We start from the raw sequence: 21765 nt of genomic DNA, 5'->3' as shown, positions 1-21765 counted from the left end.
TAATTCCCATTTTACAGATGAGGAGATTGAGTGCTATGGTGCCAAAGGCTTACGTACAGCCAAAATTCTTATGCTAAAACTCTACCCCTGAAGATGAACGGCACTGGGAGGCAGTGCTGTTGGAAAGTGATGGGGTCATGGGGCAGAGCCCTTATGGATGGGGTCAGTGCCATATAAAAAAGGCCAGGGAAGTTTGGTGGCTTCTTCCACCATAGGAGAACCCAGTTAGAAGAAGGCCTTTATGGACCAGGAAGTAGGCCCTCACCAGACACCAAACTTGCCAACACCTTGATCTTGGACATCTAATATTCAGAACTCTGAGAAATAAATTTCTGTTTTCTATAAGCCACTCAGTTTATGGTATTTTTTTAAAGCAGCCCAAACTGATTAAGACACTGAGCCTTAGGGTGATTTTTTAAATTGCCCAACCAAGATTACAAAGCAAGTAAGTGCTGGGTCAAGAAACCAGATGGGCCCTAAAACACTATTACATTGATTTAGTCTAGAGGGGAGCTAAGTGGCCCCCAGCTCCCTTTCTAAATCTTTCACTAGAAGGCTGTGTGACCACGGACAATCCTTCCAGTTACCACAAATACAAAATAGTATCTACATTCCTTCCTACCCTCAAAGATGGTTTCTCTTCTTAAAATGAGTGCTACTTTTAACATAATATTCTACTATCCCCTTGATTTTCAATTTACTAACTATTTTTGATAAACACATGCATGGAATGAACTGGAAGCATTAAGTCTGAGTAGCCTCACAGTGCCCCATAGTCTGCTTTATTGTCTCAGAGCACAATAAAATAGCCAAGTTAGTCGCTATCCAAAAATAGTTAGTAAATTGAAAATCAAGGGGATAGGTAGAATATCATATAAGAAGTAGCACTCCTTTTAAGAAGAGAAATCATCTTTCAGGATGGGAAGGAATGTAAATACTATTTTGCACTTGTGCTAACTGTAAGGATTTACACTATATGTCCAGTCTGTTGAAACTACTATTCACAATAGACACCCTGAAGTTGTTAATTACTGCACAATGAACAACAACAAAAAAGTGGATTACACTGTATTTTCTCATTTGATCAAGATATGATTTCAATTTTTTATTTCTCTAAATTCTCTCTACTAAGAATTGTTGGACAATTGGAGAAAAGAAAGGGTGGGGCGTCTATGAAGAAGGAAAAAATATATTGTTTTCATGAGTGGGGCCAAAACACATACGAGCTTTTCTATATTGGAACAACTGTCCTGTCAAAACACAATACAGATTAACTCTCGCCTCTTTACTTGAGTAAAACAAAATAAAGTAACTTCATTGTAGTTCAGCTCTACAAATGTTTAGCAATCAATCCCTGTGCCCCTAGTTAAACAAATGATGTTGCGCTCGCAAGGGTTTCGTGGGAGGTTCACCTAGAGAACCACGGAAACAGGATGAAGAATGAATGCAAAGGTTACATTTGCAAAGACCATAAAGGATTCATAGGCTTTTAATAGGCACAGGACAGGCACTGGGCGTGAGGGAAGGTGTATTGAGTGTGACTTCCTGGTAGAAGGTACAGTCCAGCAAAGGATAAAGTCAGCTAAGTAAAGGTTGCATCCAAAAAAAGAAAGGTATGGTATGCATATACAGAGGAAGTGGCAGCAGAGCCCACACGTAATGGTGAGGAACTATATGGTGACTGTATTTCAGGAAAGGGGATCACCTGAGAAGAGTTCTAGAGCTGAAATCAAAAGCTTGAATTTTCTCCCTGCTAGCATCAGCGACATAGTTCTCAGCAAGTCACAACTTCTCGGGCCTTGGTTTCTTCATCTGAAATGGGCACATGGAAAGATGGGAAAGAAACTAAGGGGAAATGAGGTAATACACACTTTTGGGGGGAATCGATCTAGAGTGTGTGGTGACTGTCTATCTGCATACGGGGACCAGGGTCCAAAAATATGGAAGCTTAAGGCTGAGAGGTAAAGAGAAGGACGTTCCATCATAAGAGAGAGAAGTGACAAAGATGGTGACTCAAGGGGGCTGGGTCCTGGGACACTTCCCAACACAAACCAGCAGACTGCTCTACCATCAGACAGGCAGAAATTGTGAGTAAGGGACTTGGCAGTCTGGGCTTAGCTCCCCTGCCGCCCCACACCCTCAGTGGAGCTTCCCATAGGATGGCAGGAAGCTGACTCCAAGCATCGGCTCCCTTGACCTTCTGGGTGATCAGGCAATGAACTTCCTTTCATTTGAAACTTAAGAGGCATGCTGTATAAAGGCCACAGAAGCAAGGGTGCTTCGAAGTCCTTCACTCTTGAAATCTGCCTGAATCTCTTTCAATGTAGTACGTCTTATATCCTGTAATGGGTAATATCACAGCATATTTAACTAACAATCTACACCAGTAAAGGTGCAGGCAGTTTACAACTCTGTAGTGTTAGAGGTTAACCAGCAGAAATTGATATATTGGTGTGATTTTACACCCAGTCAAGAACTTGATCACAAACATGACAAGGTTTATTGCCCTGTAGACATTTCACCAGCCCTATGCTTAATGTAGCAATCTTATTTCAGATCTTCTTTCTTATCTATAAATCCTTGTTCTTCAAATGCTCTTGGAATCAGTTCTTTTGTCTTCCTCCTGGTTCTAGCATCAATGGATTAAATAAAACTCAGACACTTGCTAAGGAATAATTTTAAGAATTGTGCTTTTGCACTCCAACATACAAAATTATCGGTAGTTAAATAAATAGAAAATCTTAAGCTGACACTGTCTAAAACATCCCAAATAATGTGTTGAATCTATACTGAGAGGTGGCCATTGGGAATGACCAAGGTCTCAGCTGTCATGCAGGACAGGCAGGTGGCTCAGAAAGTAGGAGGAGGCCTCTTGCTTTCAGGAGACTCGACTGCTGCGGCAGCCATTAGAGAATATTTTGGCCACCACTGTAACTGTTTCATCATTTTTCCTGAAGAAAAGGAATTAATAGAAGTTTAATGACTGATTCGGTGATTAATACACCCTTGTGGGTTAAAAGGTCCTAAAAAATTAGACTGTTTCCCAAGCAAGAGCCAAGTCATGGATAGATTCTTGGCTGTTGGTACTTACATTTCTTTTAATTTTCTTTTTTTTTTTTTTTGAGAAAGCAAGATTTATTGAGAGGACAGTAAAGCTCCCGGAGGGGAGGGGACTCCAGGAGGTTGCTGGTACTTACATTTCTATAAAGGAACAATTTGGCTAGATATTCATACATATAAGATGGGATAATTGGTGTGCAAAAGACAGCATGAACTTAAAGTCCTTGATATCTAGATTCCTCATTAATAATGGCTTGCTTGTCACCATCCTCAATATTCAAATTGGTTTGTTGTACAAACAAATCAATTTGGTGTGTGCAACAAACCAGTTCAAAGGGTATTTGTAAATATACAAGCTATTTTTAAAGCTATTAAAAATCATTAATAATGGCAATTTGGAATTTGGAAGTCATGCTTTTCTCCATTAACTCAATTATTTTATACACTTGCTACAATCATCACCCAAGTAATTTATTTACATATTTAATAGAATATAATAATTTTAAATAAAACTATAATGTTTAAAAGTCTTAGCCAGGCGCGGTAGCTTACGCCTAAATCCCAGCACTTTGGGAGACCAAGGTGAGAGGATTGCCTGAGCCCGTAGGTTCGAGACCAGACTGGGCAACTTGGCAAGACCTCATCTTTACAATAAATCAAAAATTAGCCGGGCGTAGTGGCCTGTGCCTATAGTTCCAGCTACTTGGAAGGCTGAGGCAGAAGGACCGCCTGAGTCCTGCAGATTGAGGCTTTGGTGGCCGTGAGCGTGCCACTGCACTCTAGCCTGGGCAACAGAGTGAGACTCCAACTCAAAAATAAAATAAAATAAAAGTCTAATATTGTAAAATCATTTCTTCTTCCGTCACCTCCTCCCAAACCCCACTCTTTTAGATTCCTTATTCCATTGTTCTCAACACAATAGCAAAGAGAAACAAGGGTTTGTACTGTGGTCAGCATCTGTTAATCAGTAGTTTTCAAGGACCTGGTCTCAGAGAACATACAGAAGATGTACATGGGCGTACTTCATTTTATTAAGCCTCACTTTATCGCGTTTTGAAGATGTTTCATTTGTACAAATTAAAGGTGTGTGGCAACTTTATATCCAGCAAGGCTATCGGCGCTGTTTTTCCAACAGCATTTGTTCCTTTTGTGTCTCTTTGTCGCACTTTGATAATTCTCGAAATATTTCAAGCTTTTCCATTATTATGATATCAGTTACAGTGATCTGTGCTGAGTGCTTGGGGACATTGCAAACCACACTCATATCAGAAGGTGAACTTAACTGATAAATGTTTTGTGCATTCTGATCACTTCACCAACCAGCTCCCCACCAGGCCTCCCTATTTTCTGAGACATAACAGTACTGAAATTAGGCCAATGAATAACCCTACAATGGCCTCTAAATGTTCACGTGAAAGGAAGAATCACATGTCTCTCCCTTTCAAATCAAATGCTAGACGTGATCAAGCTTAGTAAGGAAAGCACATTCAAAAGCCCAGACAGGCTGAAGGCTAGGCCTCTTGCCCCAATTAGCCAAGCTGTGATGTGAAGGCAAAGTTCTGGAGGGAAATTAAAAGTGCTACTCACATACAGATGATAAGAAAGCAAACAGCTTTATTGCCAATATGGAAAATGTTTTAGTGATCTGCGTAGAAGATCAAACTAGTCACAACATTCCTTTAAGCCAAAGCCTAACCTAGAACAAGATTCTGACCATCTTTAACTCTATGAAAGCTGAGAGAGATGAGGAGACTGCAGGAGAAAAGTTGGAAGCTAGCAGAGGTTGGCTCATGAGGTTTAAGGAAAGAAGCCATATCCAAAACATAAAAGTTCAAGGTGAACTAGCAAGTGCTAATGGAGAAGTTGCAACTGGACAAGATCTGCTTATCCAGAAGATCTGGCTAAGATAACTGATGAATGTGGCTACACTTAACAGATTTTCAATGTAAACAAAACAGTCTTTTTTGTTTTGGAAGAATATACCATCTGGAATTTTCATAGCTAGGGAGAAGTCAATGCCTGGCTTCAAAGTTTCAAAGGAAAAAGCTTCTTATTAGGGTCTAATGTAGCTGAATACAGATTAATTTAAAGCCAATGCTCATTTACCATTCTGAAAGCCTTTGAGAATTATGCAGAATCGATGTTGCCTGTGCTCTAGAAATGGAAAAACAAAACCTGAATGACAGCACTTCTGTTTGCTGAATATTTGAAGCCCCTTGTTGAGACCTACTGCCCAGAAAAAGGAAATTCCTTTTAAAATATTGCTGCTTGTTGACAATAGACTTGGTCATCCAAGACCTCTGATGGAGATGTCCAAGGAGAGTATTGTTGTTTTCATGTCGGCTAGCCCAGCATTCATCCTGCAGCCCATGGATCAGGGAATCATTCTGACTTTCAGGTCTTGCTATATCAGAAACCCATTTCATATGGCTATGGCTGTCAAAGATAATACTTCCCCTGGCAGATCTGAGCAAAGTAAATTGAAAACTTCCTAGAAAGAATTTCTCATTCTAGGTGCCATTAAAAACATCAGTGACTCGTGAGAGGTCAAAATATCAGCATTAGCAGGAGCTTGGAAGAAGTTGATTCTGACCCTCATGGATGACTATGAGGGGTTCAAGGCTTCAATGAGGAAGTGACTGAAAATGTGACAGAAATAGCAGAAAAACTAGAATTAAAAGTGGAACCTGAAGATGTGACTGAATTGCTACAACCTCATGATAAATCTTGATCGGAGTAGTAGTTGCTTTTTCTGAATGAGCAAAGAAATTGCCTTCTTGAGATGGAATCTTGAGATGGTGAAGATGCTATCAACACCATTAAAATGGCAACAAAGAATTTAGAATATTTCATAAACTTAGTAGATAAAGCAGCAGCATGGTTTGAAGATTGACTACAATTTTGAAAGAAGTCCTACTATGAGTAAAATGCTCCCAAACAGCATCTTACGCTACAGAGAATCATTTATAAAGGAAAGAGCCAATCAATGCAACAAACTTCATTATTATTGTCTTATTTTGAGAAATCGCCACAGCCACCCCAACCATTAGCCTGATAAGTCCACAGCCATCAACCCTGAAGCAAGACCCTCCACCACAGAAAGAGTATGGGTCCAACTCATAGATATTTCACTTTTACGTCCCATAGACTCTTTGGGTTTGAAGTTCTTATTTCATAATGGAGGACTGCTTCCATAGGTGACACAGAAATGGCATCAAATTAGCAGTTAAGGTGATTTGGGGTCCTCCTGACACTGAGCCAACAGAAAGAGGTATATTGGGCACATTTTGTGCAATTCCCTAATTGGAATAGCAGCTTCCAACTGTTGCTGATTTCTGAGTTGCCTCACAAGCTTGTATGCTCCTCAGCACTGTCATCAGTATTTGGCAAATAATCTTGATTGAAACAGATCAAATGGTTTTTGTTTTCTTTCTTTCTTTCTTTCTTTCTTTTTTTTTTTTGAGTTGGAGTCTCACTCTGTTGCCCAGACTGGAGTGCAGTGGCCCGGCCACTGCAGCCTCGACCTGCTGGGCTCCAGCAATCCTTCAGCTTCAGCCTTCCAAGTAGCTGGAACTACAGGCGCGCGCTACCATGCCCGGCTAAATTTTTTTTTGATTTATTGTAGAGCTGAGGTCTCGCCAAGTTGCCCAGGCAGGTCTCGAACCCGCGGGCTCAGGCAATCCACTCACCTTGGCCTCCCAAGGTACGGGATTACAGACTGAGTCACCAAGCCCAGACGGGTTTTGTTTTCTTAATGGAGACCCATCTTCCCCCTGCTTCCTGCTATCTCTATCCCCCTTCCCAGCTGTATTTCTTCAATTTATAGATTACTTGTTTTTACTCTCATTTAGTCATTTGTTAAGTATGTTTTAAAAAGGCAGGGCTTTGGTCCATTTTGTGTATTTTTACTTCTGTACAGCTAATGCCTAGAACCAAGCCTGGCATATGATAAGGACTCAGTAATAAATTGTTAAATAAATAAATCAAGATGGGGATATCTTTAAAAAAATAAAAGGGTGGGAATGCAAACTAGTACAACCACTTTGGAAGACAGTGTGGCAATTTCTGAAAGAACTAGAAATTGACTTTCCATATGACCCAGCAATTTCCCTATTGGGGATATACCCCCAGAGGAACTCAAATCATTCTATCAAAAAGATATCTGCACACGTATGCTTGCTGCAGCTCTAGTCACAATAGCAGAAACATAGAACCAACCATGCTGCCCATCGAAACTGGACTGGATTAAAAAAATGTGGTACATATATACAATGAAATATTATGCAGCCATAAAGAAGGACAAACATATGGACTTCACAGTAACTTGGATGAATTTAGAGTCTATCATACTCAGTGATCTATCACAGAAACAAAGAACAGAGTACCATATGTTCTCACTCATAAGTGAACCTTGTACAATTATCATAATACTATAAGAAAGGGATTGGCAGTATGGGAAACTGCCAAAGGGGAAGGGGTAGGATTGGCAGTTAAGAAAAACTGCCGGGGAGGGAGGAGCACACCTCATCAACAAGGGTACCTGCATAATGAACATTTGTATACCTAACCCTGAACTGTACTGCACATCTTTAAAATAAAAAAATAGAAATTTTAAGTTTATGGGTTCACAGAAGGTTCAAATGATGATTATCTTTTTTTTTTTTTTTTGAGTTGGAGTCACTCCATCACCCAGGCTGGAGCACAGTTGCATGCTCACAGCCACCCCAGCATTGACCTACTGGGCTCTGGTGATCCTTCCGCCTCAGCCTTCCAAGTAGCCAGAAATACAGGCACACACTACCACATCCAGCTAATTTTTTGATTCATTGTTGAGACAAGATCTCACCATGTTGCCCAGGCTGGTCTCAAACCTGCAGGTTCAGACAATCCTCTCGCCCTGGCCTCCCAAAGTGCTTGAGCCACTGTGCCCGGCTGATGATTATCATTTTTAACCACAAAATACTTTTAATTAAAGTATGCACATTTTTTGACATAATGTTACTGCACACTTAATAGACTACAGAATAGTGTAAAACTTAACTTTTATTTGCACCAGGAAACAAAAAACAAATTGTGTGACTCTCCTAATTGCAACACTAGCTTTATTTCTGTGGTCTGGAACCAAACCCACAATATGGGTATATTGTGGCACGTATACAGGCATATCAATCCAAGGTATGCCTGTATATATAAAAGTTTTACTGAAGATGCTTACAGTCTAGTTGGGAGTATAACTAATATACCCCAAACCCCAACAAACAGTATAGAAATATATATAGTCACACACCAAATTACATAATATAAACTAGCATTACAGAATATTGACTAAAATCAGGTAAGCATAATCTTATATGCTAAAAAATTGCTATGTAATTAAAATAAGAGAAGATTCATCATCAAAATCACTCTGGCAATTGTGAGAATTAGTTTTAAGTACATATGCCAATAACTAGTTTGAAAGTGGCGATTCCTAAAAGCTCTAAAAATTGACCTTCCATATGACCCTGCAATCCCCCTGCTGGGAATATACCCTGAAGAACACAAATCACTCTATAAAAAAGATACCTGCACACATATGTTTATCGCAGCGTTGTTCACAATAGCAAGAACCTGGAAACAACCATGCTGCCCATCAAAAGAGGACTGGATTTTTAAAATGTGGTACATATACACGATGGAATACTACACAGCCATAAAAAAGAACAAAATCATGAATTTCACAGCAACCTGGATGGAACTAGAGTCTATAATACTGAGTGACCTCTCACAGAAACAAAGATCAGAATATAACATGTTCTCACTCATATAATGGACCTTGAACATCCAATGTAATACTATAAGAAAATGACCGATGGTACTGGGAAACTATGGGGGGGGGCATGGGATTAACAGTAGAAAGTAACCTAAAGAAGATTACTTATATGTAAGGGCAACTAGAACATTAGCTGTGCTTTCTAGAATATTTGGATGAAACATTAATTTAGATATAACCTTTATGAACGAAAGACAGGTGTAAAAATAGGCTCATCTAATAAGAAAACATAATTAAGAGCCCAGAAATCATGAAGTAACGATTTCTATCCCAAACGCAAAGCATAAGAATCCCTATACATCACTTCAATGCCTGGATGTCAGGTGCTGACTAACTGAAAAACCAAGCAAGGGAGGGGAAAATATCAGTGTCATTCCAGTCCAATTAGGCTATATTTTTAGCTGACATTATATTTGCACTTTAAAATTAAGGTTTGGTTGGGCGTGGCAGCTCACGACTGCAATCCTAGCACTTTGGAAGGCCAAGGCAAGAGGATTGCTTGAGCCCAGGAGTTCGAGGCCAACCTGAGCAACATAGAGAGGCCTAGTTGCTACAAAAAATTGCCGGGCATGGTGGCACGTGCCTGTATTACCAGCTACTTGTGAGGCTAAGGCAGAAAGATCACCTGAGCCCAGGAGTCTGAGGCTGCAGTGAGCTGTGATCGTGCCACTGCACTCCAGCTTGGGTGACAGAGTGAGACTTCCAACTCAAATAAATAAATAAATAAAATTTAGATTTAACCTACACACCCAAAAATGTATATTTTACCCAGACTAGTAGCATCTATAACATTACAGTATCTCATACTTCACAACAAATATATTGGTATCATTTTATATATTGGTATCAATTTTGGTATCATTTTAATTTTCACAAATTTATGCCATTTTCCCCACTTTAGGAGGAAAAGATTATTTTGTTTTTATATAGAACAGACCCTAGACTTTCTTTGCCATTCAAAATACTTGGTAATATCTATCAGTTTGATTCATTTGACTCTAAGAGACAACAGAATCTATTATTTTTTAAAAATACAGTTTCCCAAGGCATGGGGCATCTCTATACAGACTAATTTTATGTAGTAAGTGGACTGGGAACTCAAGATCCTAGCAGGAAAGATATTCCTTTTCTAATTTTCTTTCTACTGGTTATACTAAGGATTGAGTTTCAATATGATGCAAGTATATCTTCAGCGTTTTCTCTAATATTAGCTGACGTTCTTTTATAACAAAGACAACAAACCTCAGAAAACATGGACGGCAATATTTACTGAGACTTATTTATTTTTATAATTGCCATCTACTTATAGCAACTGATAATTTATACTGGTTTTTCATTTATCGAAATAATATAAACTTCTTTTGTGAATGAATTTAAATTGAGAGAATGAGTCAATGTCAAGAAAAATATTGGAAATAGTAGTATATATAGTTCTCAGACATAGCTGGATTTGGGCAATGGGAAAATTCACAAGTGACTAAAGTTGGAGAAATGGAGCTGAAATAATTAACAAAGTTAAAATGTGTATTCATTTGTGGATTTCATGTTAATTGCTGTTAATATTTTTATCTGAGCAATATAGGAATTTCTAAATTTTCATTACTATTGACAGAAGACTGCAATCTATAATTTAATCCAAAGGGAAAAAATATACATATATATAAAATAAAATATTGACACACTCAGTATTAAAAGACAGAACAAGAGAACTCTTAATAGCATTAACCTGAGTTGGTCCCATGGTTACTTGTACAGGAATTTGGAGATGCCATTATGTACAGCTGAATCATCACACTATAAACCTAGAAGTCCATATTTCAGGAGTGCCACAAAGCCAAGGTCATATCATAATAGGACAATTTGGTGTTCTAAAATAATGGTTCCAACCTTGTGTTCTGCCATAGCACACAGAAAACAATGCTCTCACACTACATATATTCCTGGGGCATACTCAGATTTTGATGAAATTCTCCCCTTACCTCCAGTTTTTTCCAAAACATTTAGGCAATACTGGGTTGTAGATGTTGGTTATGTATAATTTTCAACATGTTACTTTCCATCCGGGAAAGCTAAATCAAATATTAAGTAAATAAAAACACACTAAAATAATCCATTTTTAAAAAAAATAAGTCATTCCCACATTTCAGTGTTTTACCTACTCTTAGTAACAAAGAGTTGGGGTATAACTCACAACTGACAGGATCAACAATGTCACATGACACTTTGGTCCAAACTCACTTTCCTATTGTTGGACCGTTGGGTTAGTGTCACAGTGTCACTTCTTAGTTAGACTAGAGACGCTAAGGTAATGAATGGAATAGAGCATGAGTTGCAAGTGTGGTGGGTCTGGCACCAATTGTTTGTAATTTGATAAAGCAACCAATAGTCCAAATCTAACTGCAACACTTAAAAAAAAATATGGCTTTTATGATATATACCAAAACACATTTTTGTCTTAAAGTGGAAAAAAATAAAGACCTAATTTCGGGACTCAAAAATAGAACAACTCACAGGTGGAAATCCAAATCTTCTCTTTTGCATTCATGTGTCCTACAATATTAGTAAAAACTAACCACTCCTTGTACAGGTAAAATGTAGCGTTCGCTGAAATAACAGGTAAAATGCTTTAGTGTATTCTGATTCAAGTTTTTTAAATATATGGATAAGTAATTTTTGAAAAATTAGATGGCATGAAAAATTGTAAGAATAAGGAATATGTTAAATGTAAACGGTACCATAATGTAAATAAAGGTCCAGAGAACTAATCAATATCACTGACATAAAATCAAGTCATACATTGGACTAACTCAGCATACCTTCTAGGAAAATGCATTCCTATCATGAATTACAACAGAACTGTGATTTGCTTACATATACATGTTTGTTCCACTCTTGTTGTTATAAAACCAATCAACAACAATCATTTTAATTTCAAAATTATGTTGTAAACTTACCTTTGTCAAAATCACAGGAACAAAGCACGGTTGACATGATAGCTTTGGACATCTTAATAATACAACTATCTTTTTTAGCATCTATGTTGACATTGTAATGGGCCCAAACTGTCAATAACTCTTCCAAAGCAAGTTTAATAAATGTGGCGACATGGGCTAATATTACATAAATCAATTCACATAGCCCATGTTCACTATATATGTTGACTCTACAAAAGAATGTAAATTAAGGAAGTCAAAGTGAAAACAGCATTAAGCAATAACCAAATTAACCAAAATAGTAAAGCAGAACTTTATGCTCAAGGGTCCCACATTCACACATATGTTAAAAGCACAATCATTAAATGTTTTGATGAATTGTCCAGGTTTAGCTAATAATTTTAATGTTACTATTAGACTTTGGTCCTCTTTAATATAAATTAGAATCAGATTAATGAACACATCCTTTTCTTCCCAAGACAATATTATTAACTTTTATGTTTAAGGATCCATCATTTTTCAGTTAGAGAAATAATGTGATCTTATATGATATCAGATACAAACAGAAATAACTAAAAAATAATTATCTGTGTCAAAGTAGAGAAGACAGAAAAAAATATGATTCACTCTCACTCTATATGAATCATATAGGTGAGAATTCACAGAAATACCTATGTAAAACACAGTCACTATTTTTTATTAGTAGGTATAAACTTCAAGCATCAATAGCTCAACTGGTTAACATTCCACCAAAGTAGAAAAATGCTAATTTTGAAAAAACAGCCTATGATACTTCCATCAGTAAGTGAATACAGAAAGCACTGTAATACCATCAAATTGCCAAACTAATAAAGGTGGATAAACAAAATGGAATTCTCCTGCTACTTATATTAAAAAGAAGTCCTAGGCATCATTCAGACATCTCAGGCCCAGCTATAATTATGTGTTAGCCCACTGGGCGCATGACAGCAATGTGATTTGAAAAGTACTACCATGATCTTTGAGACTGCGAAGGATCACGGCAGGAAGGCTATGGGACGGCCATCCTGTCACTAACTCGACCTCTAGTTCCTTAACGTGGGCCCTGAGCATGGGGGGTGGCACTTGTAGAAGCAGGTCAAGAGGCAGCAAAGCTGAAGAAATAAAAGGGGGGAAAGACATGAAACTGTAACATAAATTCCGCTGAATTTCGGGGAGGAGTGTTTGATTTTATTTCTGCCCATGCTAAGTTACCTGGTCTTGGTCTTGATCCTATCCCGCCAGGGAAGTCTCTGAAAATAGAATTAGAGGCGGTTAAAATGACTTGTTCAACTTAGATTTGGCAAATACTTCCTGAGCATCTACACTCTACTGTGGTCTACACTATAAACACAAATAACAGTTATTTTCCTTTAAGATGCTCTTAAGAATTTTAAAAAGAGAGAAATAAACTTATTCCAACACAGAGTAGAATTGACATTCTACTGGCAAATGAAAGCAACTTGTCCCATCACTGTAGTTTATAAGTTCCGCATATGATTAAAAGCCTAAATCTTAGTATCTTAATGTCTTGAATGATTTTCTAGCTATACTTTTTTTTTTTTTTTTTTTGGAGACAGGGTCCAACTCTGTTGCCCAGGCTGAAGAGCAGTGGCATAGCTCACTGTAGTCTTAAATTCCTGGGCTCAAGTAATCCTCCTGCCTCAGCTTCCTCATAGCGTTGGGATTACAGGAGTGAGTCACTGTGCCTGGTTAATTTTTTATATTTTTTTGTAGAGATGGAACTTGTTTTGTTGCCCAGGCTGGGCTCAAAATCCTGGCCTCAAGCTATCCTCCTGCCTCAGTCTCCCAAAGTGCTGAGATGACAGAAATAAGCCCCCACGCCCAGCCTCTTGTTATATTTAAAAATCAAAGCACTGATTTTGTATTACTAATAAATAACATTTAAAATTTTATAGATGGTATTTTCCACTATTTATTTCTGCTATCTTAGAAGAATAAACCCTATACCTATAATGAGACACTGTTTGCATTTAGAACTATGTTTTTCCTAAATTTTCCAGTGTTAGTAATATGCCTTGTTTGCCCTGCCCCCAAATTCTAGATTGCTTGATCATTTTGCAAATTGATTTCAGTGTCTTCTACCCTGTGGAGGTGGCCTTAGACCCCACCAGGGATATCCATAAATAACTTTCAGCTTTGTTTTTTCCCACTGTAACCTAGAGCCAATTTCCTAATCATTTTCTGGAATGAAATAAGAAACATCTGTGCCTTCACAATTCATAAGAGTCATACTTCAATTTAATGCAAACCAACAAAAATATATCAAACATCTGCTATTTATAAGGTACATGATAGGTATTTGCCAAGTAGGAGTGAACACAAGGATTCAGATTCAAGAAAACATGGCCGACAACACTCTTACCCAACCCTTTCATTTTAATCATAGAATTTTTGGATACATATATGCAACACACACCTAAGTTATTAAGTAAAACCAAATTGGCACTCATTTACCTATCACACAACTTAGATAACAGAATAATACCAAAATCTTTACATCCACCTCTGAGTTTCTTCCATATCTTTCTCCATCTCCCTCCTTGAACCCCACCAAGCCAGCCCTCCCTTGATCCTATTTTTTCTGTCCCATTCTCAGTCCACGTTTCCAGAGCCTTGAAAAGTAAATGGAACTTTCCAGCCTTGCATAGCTTATACACTCTCCCCAGCCCTGGGCTAAAGGGCATGCTTAAAGAAAGAAAAGGGGCAGACCTGCCACCAGAAAGTTCAGAGAGAGAGGCTGGGCACGGAGGCTCACAACTGTAATACTAGAACTTTGGGAGGACAAAGCGAGAGAATTGCTTGAGCCCAGGAGTTTGAGATCAGCCTGGGCAAAATAACAAGACCTCATCTCCATAAAAACAATCAGAAAATTAGCCAGGTATGGTGGCGTGCGCCTGTAGTCCCAGCTACTCAGGAAGCTGAGGCAGGAGATCGCTTGAGCCCAGGAGGTCAAGGCTGTGGTGAGCCACGATCATGCCACTGCATTCCAGCCTGGGGGACAGGGTGAGACTCCAATTCAAAAAAAGAAAGTTCAGAAAGAGGAACAATCACCGCAATGTCCAGCAATGTCTGTGTATGGGCAGGACAGCTTCAAGGCCAGGCTGAGGCGCAGAACAAGAGAGTCTGCTCCAGGTCCTCACACCTCCGTGCACACGCCACACCCCAGCAAATCCTTTCTGAATAACTTTGTCCCTTTGTCTTCTAGACGAGGCCAGCACTGTCTGACAGAAATCTCATGCAAGCTATAAACATAACTTAAAATTTCGGCAGCCACGTTTTAAAAAAAAAAGAAACAAGTGAAATTTATCTTCCTGTCTTATTTAGTCAAAAATATCCCAAATGTTATTATTACAAATATATAAATTAATAAGATATTTTACATTGTTTTACATTTAAATTAACATAAGTGAAATTAAAAGTTCGGTCCCTCCATTGCACTAGCCACATTTTAGCTGCTCAAGGGTCACATGTGACCAGTGGCCACCATATTTGATAGTAAGCTCCAGGTCCTTCCTTAGAAAGTGTGGTTATTTTCTTTGTACACATATTACAGTCATGTCACTTAACTACTAAATTCACAATACTTAGAAGGTGAATAAAAATGCAACTTATGGAATACTTGCATCCATAAGGTTATACTGTTCTTGAAAAGCTGGTAACCACTTATATGCTGAGTTCAATAGATGACTATTCTTGTTGTCCAGAAGAACCCAACATTCCAAACATTTTTACATGTCAAAAAACATGCACCATGTGTGCTTGTGTGATATGTGAAATAGACCATCCTGCTGATACTAAGCTGTTGCCAACTTTACCTCTCCCTCATAAAATTCTAAATTCCTCTTTAATAAACTTGAGGGAATCTTTTTAAAGAAACATTACACCTTTATTCATTCATCCAGGAAATATTTATTAGGTGCCCACAATGTGTAAGCACTATGCTAGACACTAAGATGAGATGGTAAAAAGAAACAGTCTACACAATCTAGGAGCTTACAAAACTGCATATGTATAGCAGGAAAAAAAAAACATGTTAATTTATTAGAAATTATATCACTAACCATAAGAAAATACAGTCATTTGAAATTTCAGAATAGAACAGACTCATTGTGACCAGAAGCGACAGCTTTTAACTATGCAACTGTTGGGTCCACAGATGGACCAATGAATGAAATTATGCAGAGCCTGGGGGAAGTCTGCTTCTAGATTAAACCAGATTGAATGTTTATGTTCAACAGAGAATCATGGCTACAGAGGATGGTGTTCCCATGACAGCTTAAGCTGGAAAATACACAGAAGTAGTTGAACACAAAGAGAACTTTCCAAAAATATTTTCTGGTGAAGAGGCTTAACATATTGCAGTTTGTGTTCTCAGAAAGTTTTGAAATGGACATTGACCAACAGTACTTTAAGCTGATGAAAGAATTCAGAGAAATGGAAGGCTGAAAGGATTCTAAAAGGTCATCTCTTCCAGCTCTCTTTGGATCTGGTATGACCTCATCTGGAATTTACAAGTCAAAAGAGAAAGTGACCTGATGAAAATGAGTGTTGCGGCTCGGTGGCTCAGCCTGTAATCCCGCGCCTTTGGGAGGCTGAGGTGAGTGGATTGCCTGAGCCCGTGAGTTCGAGACCCACCTGGGCAGGCGAGACCTCATCTCTACAATAAATCAAAGAATCAGCCGGGCGTGATACCGCATGACTGTAATTCCGGCTACTTGGAAGGCTGAGGCGGAAGGATCGCTGGAGCCCAGCAGGCGAGGCTGCGGTGGCTGGGAGCGGCCACAGCACTCCAGTCTGGGCGACAGAGGGAGACTCCAACTCAAAAAAAAAAAGAAAATGAGTGTTAGCCTACAGCTTCCACCCAAAGCCATTAGCAGGTAAGGTGGAAATGCAGGTGCTAACTTTGAAATTTTGTAAAGAGACTTTTCACTGAATTAATTTAAGAGTAGAGTGAATTATCTGGATGATTATTTTGCCACAAGAATGGCCATGAAGGAGATGAAGGTCTAGAATTTTATCTCTTAAGAATTCCTTTAGGCCGAGCCCACTGGCTCAGCCTGTCATCCCAGCACCTTGGGAGGCTGAAGCGAGTGGATTGCCTTAGACCACAGGTTCAAGACCAACCCAGGCAACTTGGCAAGACCTCATCTCTACAATGAAATAAAAAATTAGCCAGGCATGGTAGCGTGTGCCTATAGTTCTAGCTACTTGGAAGGCTGAGGTGGAAGGATGGCCAGATCCCAGCTGGTGGACACTGGAGTAGCCGTGAGCATGCCACTGCACTCCAGACTGAGCAATGGAGTGACACTCTGACGCAAAAAAAAAAAAAAAAAAAAAAATTTGGCCAGGCGTGGTGGCTCAGCCTGTAATCCCATCACTTTGGGAGGCCAATGCGAGAGGACTGCCTGAGCCTGGGAGTTTGAGACCTTGGCGAGAACTCGTCTCTACAATAAACCACAAAAACTAGCTGGTGGTGGTGTGCATCTGTAGTTCCAGCTACTTGGAAGGCTGAGGTGGAAGGATCACCTGAGCCCAGCAGGTCGAGGCTGCAGTGGCTGGGAGCGTGCCACTGCACTCCAGCCTGGGCAACAGAGTGAGACTCCGACTCAAAAAAAAAAAAAAAAATTCCCTTAGTTCTGGCACAGTGGCTCACACCTGTAATCCCAGCACTTTGGGAAGCTAAGGTGGAAGAATCACTTGAAGCCAGGAGTTTGAGACCAGTTTGGGCAACAAAGCAAGGCCTGTCTCTACACAAATTAGAAAAATTAGCTGGGCAAGATGGCAAACGCCTATAGTTCTTGCTACTCAGGAGACAGAGGCAGGAGGATCGCTGGAGCCCTGGAGATCAAGGCTGCAGTGAGCTGTAATCATGCCACTGCACTCCAGCCTGAGCAACAGAGGGAAACCCTGACTCCAAAAAATAAAATAAAATACACCCTTTAGATATATCTCTAAACAAAGGAAATATTTTCACGTGCATTATAAGTATATCACATAATTAAATTCAATTGTGAAAAGTAGCCAATACCATTTGACATTGAGAAAAAAAGATTAACCTTATGAAATGAGAGCCTTGGCTTATAACATTAAGATGATTTCTTCTGAGGCTATTGCAGCCACACTATCTGAGCTAAGCAGCATTTCACAGCTGAAAGATCTCTTTCAGTCAGTGACATTCATAAACATGCCCTGTGTGAATAAGCAGCATTATGTAGGGTCAAGCTCTCATATTCAATAAGGGCTTTTATCTGTCTATAATGTTAATGGACTTGGTATCATGACAAGAAAGTGGGTTGATGCCCCTGTGGTCTTCCACTCATATTCCAATTACAGCTAGAACAAATGAGCAATATGCCATGAATATATAGAACTGCTACAGAGAAAAATAAAGTGGTCTAACACTATTTTTTGTTTGTTTGCTTTTTTGGTAAGCCTGCTGGAATGTGACATTGGCAGACAGGCCAGGTTGATTCTGGCAAGCAGTGATCATGCGGTATTTATGCAGTGGAGGTAAACTAGACACAAATTATGAAAAAGGTGGAGTGGGAGGAAATTGGCCACAAGCAAAAGTACCCACAAGTCCTGAAAATACACAAGGTCCTCCGATCACATCCTCAATGCTTAACGGTCATGATCATCTTTACATAGCAAGACTGCAGGTTAGGAGCTTACTCTCAAATACAATTATGCCTGAACTGATTTATCAAAAAAGTTGTGAACCACAGGCATCTCTGAGACTGCAAACATCCAATGTCTCAAATCAGCCTGCAAACTATACCCAGTTGCCTTGGCAACAGGAGACAAGCAGACACAGAGAAATCTTGTTGCCTGAGCAACAGGATCCTTTAAAAAATGGACCTTGAGCTGTGGCTATGGCAAAGGCTGTCGGTTCAAGCCAATAAGCAAGATTTCAGTCCTTTACAATGAGAAATATGAAATTTACACAAAGATGACAGTCATTCATCTATTAATTAACAAATATTTGTAGATGGGCACTTATGTGCCATACATGATGCCCTGAAGAATGCAAAGCTGAATGGGGCATAGTATGGCACATGCCTGGCATAGAGCAATAAATATCCATGAACTGAGTGAATGAACAAATGTTCTTAAGATGATCATACTACAATGGCCAGCGCTTACTAGGAACTGAGTATGTGTGCTAAAGAGGCTGAAGTCCCTGTGTGCCTTATGAAATTCCACTATACAGAGTATCTATGCATAAGTTGAAATAAAATGCTACGACGTGCTAGATTGGAACTATCAAAGTGTATACACGGTGTCAGCCTATAAAACCTACATAAAAACCGGGAAAAGTCAAGCCCATTCTTAATTCTTTCCCAGCAAATAGTAATAGAAGGCAAAGTATTTTTTATCAAATTTGAAAATTTTTTAAAGTTTGAAATTTCAAAGAAATTGGAGCCTGGTCCTCTCTTGGTCTTGCCATTAATTATACTCCTGAAAAAGGTTTCATCAACTGATAATGGCTTGGATTACCCAGGGGCCTTCCAGTTCTAATATTATTCTCCAGCCATGGAACATAAGAATTTCTCTGAGGAGTTAGGAGCTGTCCTTCCAGGTCTGTTTACTCATGTTTTATCCACATGTCTGGCTCATTTGCCCAAGAGAGCCTATTCCAACTTATCAGGGAGGAACATTCCTTCTCCAGAAGGCAATTGATTTAAATCTCACTCCTGATGTCTAGGGTGACCAAAGCTACAAACTCATGCTTAAGCTTTCTCTCAGTACTATTTAGCCCAAGTCTGAATTCTAAACTTCGGAAGTTGTGCTCAGGTGAGGCATGCACTTCTCTGTGGTTACTTCTCATGGGGACCAACTGCCTTGTATCAGAGCCAATAAAGGTCTCCCAGGATCTCATTGTAACTGTTATACCATTTCACACAAGGCAGAGAATAGCCAAAAGATCAAACTGTCCAGGCTTGGTTTTCTATTTGTTCTTATTCTACTATGTAGTTTTGCTGTCTTCTTTTATATGAAAACTTCTCATTTACCTTCTAAACATTTTGCAGGATGGATTCATATTTCATATCAATAAACCAAGAAATGCAGGAAAATCCTAAACAAATTAGATTGAGAATAACTTCAGCTATATTTAATGCCTTTTAAAGAATTATAAATAGATTTTAGTGTTGTCCCCTTTTAATTCAGAGAAGCCCTGGGGATTACCTGGAAGGAAGTCTCAAGCTATTAATTTTCTCTCCCCTAACTTAGCATGAATCAAAGACTGTCTTTATCATTTATTTTCTTCTGAAGTCTACCCCTGTACTTCCATTTCACAGTGAGTTCTTTGAGGGAAGAGAGCCTGTCTTAAACCAAGCTGTGCTCATGGTGGCATGTCACACTGAATGTAGCACATTACACAGCACAGCTTTGTAAATGTTGCCTTAGGTCAGGGCCTGTTACCTTGGAACACACTTTCCACAGCATCAACCTCTGGGCCATTTTCTAGATCCATCTGTTGACTTGGTCATAACCCCAGGTTAAGACTCTTAGTAATATCCCTGTTTCAGTGAACTTCAGATTAAACTTCCCCTTTTCTGCTGATTTGTGCTTGCCCAAATTTGTTATAAAATATTGAGCTAATGGCTAGCTTTTTAAAAACAAAGCTCTAAAATATCTAGTACACATGCTTCTTATGTTTTTGAAGGGGCAGACAACAATTGGATTCTTGCAAATAAGACAATTTTCCATCGATCCTTTCAGAAAAAAAAAAAAGTAAAATTATTTGGAATGTCCAAGAGTCCTAAATTCATCTGATTGAAAACTTCCGTTTTAATATAAGGTTCACTTAATTGGGGAGAGCACCTATATGTCATAATTTATTTTTGTACTAAAATACTTGCTTTATCAGTGCTGGGAAGTCAGAAGGTGGGGAACACTGGGGACCAGCAAGCCCTGAATCTTCTAACTCAAGTCTCCCATCCCTGCAGTCACTCTGTGGGTTCTCCTTAGGGTTTTAGACTGTTTCTCTTTCCCTGACCTTCATGTTACTTCCAACTATGGCGTCTCTGCACTTTGGCCCACCAAAGAGTGCCAGGAGGTCTTATAGGCTTTCTCCAAAGATCTTTCTGGTAGATCATTCACCCTGAGGGTTTTTCCTTGGGTTTTGTTACCAGTAACACTGGAAAAGAGTTAGGAAGTTAAGAGACTCCACCTAACTCTCTTGGGGAAGACAAATTTATCAGTGATGTTGTACCCTTGACTAAACAACAGCAAAAAAACTCGACTTGTTTTATATGAACCTTCCTTTGCCACCTAACCAAACCCCCCCAGGAATTTGCTAGAATTCCGAAATTCATTTACATGAGGCAATTCCCAACACCCTCAAACCCAGGTGTAGGTTGTGATTCCAGTTAGGCTGCCCAGTACCCACACCTGCTCCTTTCAGAAGGCCCCCCCCCCCGATGGACTCGAGGGACTGTCGATCAAGGATCTCAGCTCTCCTCAAGGCAGTGAACAGAAACCTGACCAATCCAGGCCAATCTAACTCTCCCAGGGCTTTGAATCCTAAGGCAGGTCATACAAGAATGAAATAAACCAGCCAGGAACTCATTTATCCCAGCATTCATACCCTTACACATATGCAAGGAAGCCTCCTTTACCAACTTCATGGGCTCAGCTGGCTCTTATGCCTTCCGAAGCTTGATCCTTTAGGATCTGAATCATGCAAGTTCCCCAATGCCTTCTATTGAACCCCTGTTGCACGAGTCAGCTAGAGTCATGGGTTTTTCTGTATCCAAAAAGCCCTGACTGGTACACTTCATTGCAGCCTTAACTCTTTGTCACTGACCTGCCGCCATTTTCCCAGCCAGTTTCATCCACAGTTCTGAAGGCCCCCGACTGGCATCACCAGTTATGTGTGGCCTCAGCCGCCGAAAGTGCCCTAGCCTCAGCGCT

General features: G+C 39.4%; 1 protein-coding gene across 1 annotated transcript in view; it reads right to left on the bottom strand.

Moving 5' to 3' along the window:
• The window catches only part of LOC110596790 (serine/threonine-protein kinase Nek10-like), a gene marked incomplete at its 3' end in the record, with an annotated part of 105290 nt that overhangs the window by 31525 nt on the left and 52000 nt on the right, over nt 1-21765 (bottom strand). The window contains exons 8-9 of the mRNA XM_021719133.1: nt 13039-13076; nt 12798-12938 (exon numbers count right to left, since the gene is read on the bottom strand). Coding sequence (XP_021574808.1) covers nt 12798-12938; nt 13039-13076 — 179 coding nt within the window. The remainder of the gene's footprint in view (nt 1-12797; nt 12939-13038; nt 13077-21765) is intronic.

This window comes from Carlito syrichta, unplaced genomic scaffold, assembly GCF_000164805.1.
Source record: "Carlito syrichta isolate Samal-C Ts95f unplaced genomic scaffold, Tarsius_syrichta-2.0.1 Scaffold113587, whole genome shotgun sequence".
NCBI classification, from domain to species: domain Eukaryota; kingdom Metazoa; phylum Chordata; class Mammalia; order Primates; family Tarsiidae; genus Carlito; species Carlito syrichta.
Note: the sequence above shows the minus strand (reverse complement) of the source record. Positions and strands in the feature narration are given on the sequence as shown.